At 47.0% G+C, this 10,502-nt stretch overlaps 1 protein-coding gene across 5 annotated transcripts in view; it reads right to left on the bottom strand.

Moving 5' to 3' along the window:
• Positions 1–10,266, bottom strand: part of LOC147630970 (uncharacterized) — a 43,859-nt gene extending 33,593 nt beyond the window's left edge. For 2 of the 5 annotated variants that reach the window (XM_086809313.1, XM_086809312.1), the window contains exon 1: positions 9,907–10,265. In XM_086809313.1, coding sequence (XP_086665439.1) covers positions 9,907–9,951 — 45 coding nt within the window. In that variant the 5' untranslated portion in view covers positions 9,952–10,265. Of the gene's footprint in view, positions 1–9,906 lie in introns of all 5 variants that reach the window. The other 3 variants (XM_086809318.1, XM_086809314.1, XM_086809319.1) reach the window with 3 other exon arrangements.
• Positions 10,267–10,502: the final 236 nt, after the last annotated feature.

Here is a 10,502-nt window from a genome sequence, read left to right on the forward strand (position 1 = left end):
GCAACAGAATGGTCATCCAGTAGCTTACATGTCTCGTAAGTTACTACCCGCCGAAAAGAATTACTCAGTCTATGATCGTGAACTCCTAGCAGTCATTCAGGCCTTGAAGCATTGGAAACATTTCCTGTATGGCCGTGATTTCGAGGTCCGCACTGACCATCAGGCATTGCGCTGGATTCAGACGATGCCAAGTGCACAGTGGAGTGATCGACAATACCGCTGGAGTCAGATATTCCAGCAGTTCGGTGGCATGATTGAGTACCTTCCAGGAAAGGCCAATCCAGTGGCCGATGCTTTGAGCAGGAAGGGACAAGTATCTACGATTCAGACCACTAGACTAGACCTTGTTGGTACAGGACTAGAAGACATGAAGCACACGTACGCGGATTCCGAGGAATTCGGTACACAGTGGGAACAGGCATTGGATGCCACAGGACCATGCCATTTTCTGATACGCGATGGTTGGCTTTACTACAAAGGCCAACTGTGTGTCATGAAATCATTCCGGGCAGCTCTTCTCCATGATGCCCATGACGCCATTACAGGTGGTCATAGGGGCATGAATTCGACTCTGGAGAAATTAGAACGGCAATACTATTGGCCAAAGATGAGGCGTGATGTGTTTACATATGTACAACGCTGTGACATTTGTCAAAAGGTGAAAGCTCCTCGTGGAAAGAAGATAGGGTTGTTACAGCCTTTGCCAATTACTGAGGGTCCTTTCCAAGACATTTCGATGGACTTTGTCACAAATCTGCCTCCCAGTCCGAGTAAGCGTAATACACAGTGTTTGACTATTGTTGACAGGTTCAGCAAATTTGTGATGCTTATTCCTTGCAGGGCCGAGGATGTTGCCCAGCTATTTATTCGGCATTGGTACCCGATTGGTGGGATTCCTAGGACCATAGTGTCAGACCGAGATGCCAAGTTTACCAGTCATTTTTGGAGGGCATTGTTTGATAATTTTGGTACTAAGTTGAATTTTTCCAGTGCATTCCACCCACAGACAGATGGCCAGACAGAGATATACAACCAGTTGGCCTTTGATGTGCTGAAGTGTTATGTCCACGATCAGCAAGGTAAGTGGGAATCGTTTTTGCCTTTAGTTCAAGCTGTTTTGAATGACTCTTTTTCTTCAGCTATTGGCAGGACTCCATATGAGGCAGCGTTTGGAAGGCCTTTCCAGTCGTTGTTAACCAGGACTTCGTCTTCAGTACCGGAGGCGAACAGAGTGACGGAGTCTTACCAGGAGATCCTAGAGTCCGTTAAAGACAGATTGGCTAAAGCGCAAGAGGCCTACACTCGACAGGCCAATAAAGACCGAAGGGACATGAGTTTTCGGAAGGAGATTGGGTATATCTTCGGATTATGAAGCAAAGACTGAAGCAGGTGGGCAAGCGATGCCCAAAGTTGTCTTTCAGGAGCTTCGGACCATTCCCCATCCGGAAAAAGATTAATGAGGTGTCTATGCAGTTAAAGCTACCTCCGAGTTGGACTATGCACGATGTATTTCATGTCAGTTGGTTGAAGCCATATGCAGGTCCACCCCCTTCAGAGGTCAAAGACGAAGCGGAACCAGACATCATTGATGAAGCAGAAGTAATGGTTCCAGAACAGATCCTTCTGCACCGTTTCAAGCATGGCTCAGGCCGAAGACTACGACAGTTTCTCACAAAGTTTCAAGACCGAGGAACTCATGAAGCGGTATGGCTCGACAAAGAATTTTTCGAAGACTATCCGGCTTTATTGACAGATTATTTGGAGGCTATGCAGCTTCCGTCAAGTTAAGCAGAAGGGGATGTCACGTGCATCCCGCACTTGGATGCCACGTAGACATTTCTGTACAGAAGGTGCAGGACCTGGGATGGTGAACTGGTCCCATGTGAGCCCAGTCCGGGACGAGTCAGCCAGGGATCCATCTCAGTCGTCCGAGGTCAGGTGTGCATTGTCCTGCACATGAAGCAGTGCCAGTCCGCGCTGTGAGTCTCCCTCTGGAATGATGTCAGATGTGCTGAGTATCTGGTTTGCAACTGGGTGCCAGGCCTCTGTAGGCATGTAGGTTGCATGTAGAGATGGGGCCAGCCCATAGGGCTACCCCAGTGAGAGGATTTGCATTTGCACTTGTAGAATGGGCATGGGGGAGGTATAGAACCATCCCCAAGGGGCCAGGATGGCCCACTTTGTGCCCACCAGCCATGGCTTGGGCTGGAAGGGCTGTCGGCCAGCCCTAGGGCTGCTGGACAGGCAGCCGACAGGGTTAGAAACCCTACCCAGCCAGTCGGCCAGGTGTGGGGGGCAGTCCCACACCCATGCGCATGGTGTCCAGCAGTTAGGAGGCTGTCCCAGAATATGTGCGCAGGCTGGACAGCAATTAAACAAGTGTGAAAACACTTTATTAACAAGACACAGTCGTGGAGCTCCCTGAAGCTGGCCGACTGGAGACAAGGGGGAGTATAAATACCCCAGCCCATAATCCATGTTTCCATCTCATAATTCACCAAGTGCTCCAAGCAACCAAGGGCCAGGACAGCCAAGAAAATTGCTAAAGCTAAGGGGTGAAGGACTGAAGGTCAAGGGCAGGTTTTCCAGCCAAGAAAAGGTCAAGTACTTTGTATTTGTTTCAGATTTTACATCATTCTAATAAAGCAAATACACCATCCGTGGTGGGGGCCCTACAGAGGGTAATTGGGACCCAATACTGTGTCCTTCTCCATCTCCCCCTTCTCTCTCTATTTTCTACACATCGTCTTTCAGTTTGTGCGTTAATTCCGTCGCGAAAAGAGTGCTGATTTCTGAGTTTTGAAGTACCGATCCTTCTCCAAAGCTTCCGCATATTACAGATGTCATGTGCATCACAGATGCCATGGACATTTCTAGGGCTAAATCCAGAAGGGGCAAGCAGATAAAGACTATGAACCAGTAGAAGATGGACATGGAGCAGGACTTGGAGCAAAGCATGGATCAGAAGGGCTGTCGGCTGCATGGAGGCTGACATCAGCATGACCAAAGGGCTGTCGGCTGCAGGCCAGAGGGTGCTGGCAGCAGGCGCATCAAGGAATATGGAAGATACCACAGTCGGCTGCATTAAAAGGGTTTTATGAACATGTAACTGGCCGACCAGCAGTCGGCCAGTTCACCATTTATTCTTAGGCCTATATAAAGGCACCCTTGCTCCTTGTTTTAGGCACTCTCTCCCACTAGGGGATTAGGTCACTAAAGGTCCCAAAGGGGACAGAATTTAGGTTTAATCACCTTTTTATGAAGGCAGCCAAGGGCTGCAAAGATATGTACCCTTTTTGTACAATAGATATACTGAATTTCCAGCACTTCTCACTCTCTCTCTACCTGCGTTTTTGCATCAGATGGTGCGTTTTTGTATCAGAAGGTTTTCAAGAGTGTTTAGGGCTGAAAGAAGACTCCCCAGAGCTTCCACGCGTTACATTGGTATCAGAGCATCAGGCTCAGCAAAGCTAAACACTGAATCAGTCCCAGATGATGGTGTACAGGTCCAAGGTACAGGAAAGTACACGGATTCGAAGCCCAAGGCGAGAACACAGATCGGGAAGAACTCCCAGGAGGTTTGTTGGTGGTGTTCCACAGTGCCAGATGGGGATGGCAGTTCCGTGAGCCAGATAGGTTCTAAGGGAACGGTCCCAAGGGAGGTTGATCCTCCAAGGGGTGATGTGAGAGTGCCAGACTCAGTTCCAGGAACAAAGACCAAGACGGTGTTCAGAGCCAGGGCAGGAATGGATTGTGGACTAGAGGAAGACCAGATGCATAGATCTTCATCAGAAACAGAGTGGTTTGGAGAACAGATCGGATTTTCAGAGAAAAAGTTTGCCAGGGATGGATGATGACAGAGGGACTTCGGAACAAGATTGGGATGACGACAGTCATCCAAGAGCAGGTTGGATTCCCGTCATCAAGTTTAGCAGAGGGGGATGTCATGTGCATCACAGATGCCATGGACATTTCTAGGGCTAAATCCAGAAGGGGCAAGCAGATAAAGACTATGAACCAGTAGAAGATGGACATGGAGCAGGACTTGGAGCAAAGCATGGATCAGAAGGGCTGTCGGCTGCATGGAGGCTGACATCAGCATGACCAAAGGGCTGTCGGCTGCAGGCCAGAGGGTGCTGGCAGCAGGCGCATCAAGGAATATGGAAGATACCACAGTTGGCTGCATTAAAAGGGTTTTATGAACATGTAACTGGCCGACCAGCAGTCGGCCAGTTCACCATTTATTCCAAGGCCTATATAAAGGCACCCTTGCTCCTTGTTTTAGGCACTCTCTCCCACTAGGGGATTGGGTCACTAGAGGTCCCAAAGGGGACAGAATTTAGGTTTAATCACCTTTTTATGAAGGCAACCAAGGGCTGCAAAGATATGTACCCTTTTTGTACAATAGATATACTGAATTTCCAGCACTTCTCACTCTCTCTCTCTACTCTCTCTCTACCTGCGTTTTTGCATCAGATGGTGCGTTTTTGTATCAGAAGGTTTTCAAGAGTGTTTAGGGCTGAAAGAAGACTCCCCAGAGCTTCCACGCGTTACAGGTTTAGCAAGCAAGCTCATTTCTTGCCCGTCAAGAAAACCATTAAAGCTGATCATATGGTAAAGCTTTTTCTTGCTAATATTTTCAAGCATCATGGTATGCCTAAATCCATTGTTGGGGATAGAGATCCCAGGACTACAAGCCTCTTTTGGAGGGCTTTATTTGATAATATGGGTACTAAACTTGAGTTTTCATCAGCTTATCATCCCCAAACGGATGGCCAAAGTGAAGCTGCAAATTCCACTGTGTTGGATTTATTGAAGTGTTATGTGGCAGATCAAAAGAGTGCATGGAAGAAGTATCTTCCACTTGTTGAGTTTGCCTACAGCAATACGATCCATGCTTCCACGGGAAAGGCTCCGTTTGAGATTATCTATGGCAGAGTGGTATTGCCACCATCCTTCGTACCAAGGATGAGATTTTTGCAGTTGATGAATATGTTCGTGACTTGGATGTTGCCTTTGGTCAGGTCCGGACAGCCATTGCAAGATCTCAGGATAAGCATAAAATGGCTGCTGACAAGCACAGAAGGGACATGGAAGTCAAAGAAGGTGATTGGGTTTTGCTTAAAATTTGAGAAGGCTCGGCTTCGGAAGAGGCCAGGACGAGAGGGATCATATCTTGAGCTTTCTCCTCGCTATTATGGACCCTTCAAGGTGATTCACAAGATCAATGAAGTGTCCTACAGGCTTGCTTTACCTAGTCATTGGAAGATTCACAATGCTTTTCATGTGAGTCTATTTCGGAAATATGTGGGGCCAAATCCTGATGAGCCTGTCTCACAGAAGATCCGCCAGAGATTGAAGAGCTTGAGGAGATCCTCCAGCCAGAACAGATTGTTTTTCACAAGGAGCGAAAGCTACCTACCGGAAAGCTTTCCGGGAGATACCTTGTGAAGTTTAAGAATTATTTACCTATTGATGCCAAGTGGGTAAATGAGGATTATTTTGTTGATTACCCGCAGTTGTTGCAGGCATATCTTGAGGCTTTTCAGTTGAGGACAACTCTTTAGAAGCCCGGGGGGATGTCACCAATTGGCCAACGATTTGGTCCATCTCCAGTTTTTGCGTCTCGTTCACTTGAGGCCAGGCCGGTGTCTCATGTGAAGAGACCAGTATTTTGCTGACATGGACGGGAGCCAGACTGGTGCCACCCGTGTGTTAGCAGGATGGTGTCGTATGGATGGGAGCCAGACTGGTGCCACCCGTGTATGACCTGGACTGTGTTCGACCCATGGGATTGTCACGCCATGGAAGAGCCAGTATTCGTGCCGTGTCTTGCCTATGAGACTGCTCGTGCCTAGAACTGTGTCTTACCTATGGGACTGTCACTCCATAGGAAGACCAGGTTTTTATATTTTACGTCGTGCCAGTTTTGTGCCGACAGATATTTTGTACTTGTTACATGAACGGGAGATATGTCCATGTTACTTTTTGCACATGCACACATGTTCTGCATGTTTGAAACTGTTTTCTCATGACTTGTATTTTTGTGTTTGCCTGCTTGACGTGCTACTTACTGAGCGGGGACGCCTGCCAGTGAGTCGTGAAGTCTGCTCTGTCTTCTGACGAGTTTTAGTGCATGTGAACAGGTGGTAAGTATATGGCACATGTTATTTTAATATTTCATATTCTAACCTTTTGTTTTATAAGGTTAAATGTTCACATTCATTTAAAAGTGGGCACCCCCTTTGGGCACCCACTTAGGGGCCAAGGTGAGGAACCCCACTTAAGTGTGTGTGGGGGTGGGTGCATGGGCACCTACCCAACCCACCTTGGAACTAGCCACTCACATGCAATCGTGGGGAGCCAGCCAAGTACCATGTGTTAACTCCACCTTAAGTTTTATATAAAAAAGCCTTCTCCTCCAAGCGTAGACATCACCCGCTTCCACCATCTTCGTGGAGATAAAGAACCGGCGACCATCATCTCTGCGCATGTTTCCAAAAAGCGACTATTGAACTGCTGCGCTCCCTTCTCCAATAGGCGACTGCCTCTCATACAGGCGGTTGTCCATCATCTACAGTTCACAGGCTGCGCCTGTATTACCTGCAGGCTGCCCCTCCTTATGGCAACCTAGGCGCCTATATCACCTCCTCTCCTACAGGTGGGCTGCGTAGGCTGCAGCCAGTCGTAACTGAACTGCACACCCAGCAGGCTGCTTTCTCTTCGCCTGGTAACACTGCAGGCGACTGTGTGTGAGCTCCTTCAGGGCATCTTCTCTGCAACCAGGTGTCTGTGTACAGCAGCCAGGCGCCTACTATTCATCAGGTGGCTACACCACAAACTGACGGCTGTACTTGCTACAGGCGGCTGACTGCCTCTTCCATACAAGCTGTGTTGCCTCTTCATACAGCCAACTGTGTGCTTCACCTCCAGCAAATTATACTCTATAGCCAGGCGGTTTCTCTTCAAAGTGGTGGTTATTACTCTATTTCCCTCCTCCACAAGAAGGTGGCTATGTCCTACACAGCAGGTGGCTAATTTCCTTGGTAGGCGATCGTGCCTCGTTTCCATAGGCGGCGTCTTCCATCTTCAAGTGGCTACAAACTGGTTATTCTCTCAAGTAACTGCACACATAGGTATTGGATTTCCTTCTGCCATCCACAAGTAAGAGAATTTTCAAATTTAAATAAAGTACTTTGTGTTAAATCTGATAAGGGATTCATTCCCCTCGGTAACACCCGTTCGGTGCCGGGTAGTCCAAGCTCAATTGGAGAACCTCGGTCCAAAGGTGCTGAGATCGGGAGAGCCAGGCGTTAGTACGAGAGCACCTGTTTGTGCGTGGTCTCGGAACACCAGTGAGGCGCTCTCCGCGGAGTCCGGTGAAAGCACAGGACCGTAGAGACTGGACCACGCTAGTAGTCGTTCTGCTTCGAGTATCTACTTCGAACATCGACTTCGAGCCTATTTGTTTGGTACTGTTTTCATATGTACATGGACATCATCTGGTTCTTGGAACCCATGGAGCATTGTATTTGTTAAATACTCCCAATAAATATATCATATATTGAGGGGGCGGTCGGCCCGTTCCGGCCCCAGTGCTGGTGTCCATCTTTCCATTTCATTTCAATTCAATTTCAAGTTGTTTTAAGTTGTCCATTTTAAATTGTGGTTTTAAAGTTGTGCTATTACGCGTGTGGGTGTCCAACGGAGTCTTCCCACTTGACGGGATCGGTTTCACATTAACTAGATGATTTTCACCTTATTTGAGAGAAGCCTCGAAATCCTAAAAATGTTGACATGGAACTGCAAGTACAGAAGTTGTCGAAAGTAGTACATGGCATCCGTGATGAGTGGGGGCGCAACTAGCATAAGGAGGGCAACAGAGCCAAGCTCACAGGGCGCATAGGGCAATGCAAGTAGAGGTGTTGCTTCACAACCCTAGGTGATTGCACCTTCACTTTCACTGATACTACCATGATCTTTCTCCATCATGCCATCAATTTGTCAATGAGAGGCTTGGTAAATTCTCAAAGTTGTGCTTGATGTGCTTCTTCCTCGCGTAGCCGACAGTCCTCTTCCTTGGCCTCTCGTATGTGTTTGATCGAGGCTACTCTCCTCTCCAACTAACAGATCTCCTCTTGGAGTTGTCCGATCTCTTCTTGCCTTCGCTGAGATGACTCCTTGTGAATCTGCCCCTTGCCGATGCCTTTCCTCCATGTCTTCAAAGGTCCCCACCATCAATGTGAGGTTCTTGTTGGGGGAGTGCCCAAAAGAAGCCATTTCCTATGTAGGTTAGACCTAGTCTAAGACTTATGCACATCCTGCCCTACATGCTGTTGGAGAACAAGCCTTATCCAAGTACAAAAGCATGTGCACACACTCTGGGTATCTGATGAACCGTATGTTTGTACCAGTTTCCAATGCAGTTTTGGAGATCTTTATGGCTGCTTTTTCTCTTGGCCCCACTGCTGCGCCCGTATCTCAACAGTACCATGAAAGAGTTGTGGACTGCTTTATGGATTTCTTGGATTTACAGGAATCTGGGGATATGTAAACATCTTTTGGGACATTGCTATTGTAATCTGGATAATCTGGCCTATCCCATGTGTGGGAACTAAAGAGGCTGTGTGGAGTCAAGTTCTCAAGTTGTGCCTGTGGCTTAAGTGGATAAATTGAGTGCCTTTATTTTAAGGTTTAATCGCAGTAATAGTCATGTGTTAAGACCCCCACTGTTACACCCTCCTTGTCTACAGATATAAACAGCATACCCATTTCGGGAAAGTGGCAAGGTATAGAGTCATCTCCTTCAGCAACAAGATTTCCACACAAGATCCCATGCTAGTTGCCCCCTAGTTGTTCAAAGGGAAGTGACTTGCTGAGAGAAAGTTTGTGCTATCAACTAATCATCCCGAGTCACACCATCATGCCCAAGAGATGGAGCACCATATGGCAGATGAAGAGCCAATCAAATGAAGTCTTTTGGTGTTCACTCCGCTAACACAATATGTTGTTTACCATATAAGCTTGTCTGTAGAAGCAAAAACACTTGAAGAGATAGTTGAATGGACAAATGCAAGGGTGACTTGATGAGAGAAAGTCTATGCTATCAACTAATTATCCCGAGTCATGGCATCATGCGCAAGAGAAGATATGTGTGCAAGTTGATATAATAACACTGATTCATATCTCTGAAGATGAAGCACCATGTGGAAATTCTAGCACCATCCTCTGCATACTCTCTTGGCCTCTGCATTTTCAAACACAATGCTGAATGATCTCTGATTGAGCAATGCATCTAGACAAATAGGGGCAGCACCCATAACTAAGGTCCACTAGTAGACAGGTGGTATGTGATTGTACAATGCATCAAGGATAACTAGGGGTTGCACCAATAACTAATCTCCACTACAAGTAATCCATCGAACTGGTCTGTCCTCCATCTCAAAGAGGAGCAGATCATCCCAGTGTTGATGGCAACAACCTTACTGGGAATACTAGTGCTGATGGCAAACATAACATGTGGAGTTTCTCGCTACTGATTCTGTTAAAAAATCAAAAATTGCAGTTAAAAGGTACACGATTGGACATTAGGCAGCAAGAACTCGCTCTGCACAAGATTTTTGCTTGATGATGTGCAAGTTCTTAAGATTGAATCATATGGAAGCAGTCTAACAGTGATTAAGCCTTACAGCTCAAAAAGACTGCAGGTATCGCAGAGATTGGTCTAGAAATCAAGAAGAAAAAATGCAAGAAAGCGTGGATTCTTGATAAAGAAATCCACAAAGGGAAGCAAGATTAAGGAAAGCCAGGAGACAAAACAAACGCAGAGGACAGAACCAAAGCGGACGAGAAGAAACGCAGAAAAAAAAACGCGCGCACGCACACACGGACAGAGAGAGCTCTTACCTCCTCCAAAGAATCGGCAGATTCTTCTGCTTCGTCTGGGGCCATTCTGGCGATGGCGGACAAAGAGCTCCCGCTTGAGGTTTCCAATGCTATGAAATGCTTCTCCTGAGATCGAATGAGGGTTTCAGAAGCCTTTCAAGCACACACGAGGCCTGAGATCAAATCAGAGTTTCAGAAGTCTTTCCACCATGAAGAAAATGAAGTTCGCTGGCTATGGCGGTAGTGCATGTCTGAATTTAGGAGCCTATGATCTTCTAGTCGTGTGTTGGGTTACACTGCGCCAGCACACTTTGCTTCGCTTCTCCAACTCTCGTCTGTCCCCAATCTCTATATGCAATGGACATGAGACATGTGTGTGTTTACCTTAGCCTAAGATGCTTGTAGAAAAGCAAGAGGTGGCCACGTGGACAGCAATAAAAAATAACACTCAATTAAGAAAATGTAAAAAACAAGCGCACGCTAAAGAAAACAGCCCTTTTTTTCAAGGATAGAAAAACAGGTGCATGCTAAAGAAAGCAACCTAGTTTGTAAGGATACATGATATTATCACAGGCAGAGGCACCTAGTACTTACGAGCCACCTTGGATGACACCGCC

This window comes from Cibotium barometz, chromosome 15 (genome assembly GCF_041138505.1).
Source record: "Cibotium barometz isolate CiBa-2024 chromosome 15, ASM4113850v1, whole genome shotgun sequence".
Lineage (NCBI taxonomy): Eukaryota > Viridiplantae > Streptophyta > Polypodiopsida > Cyatheales > Cibotiaceae > Cibotium > Cibotium barometz.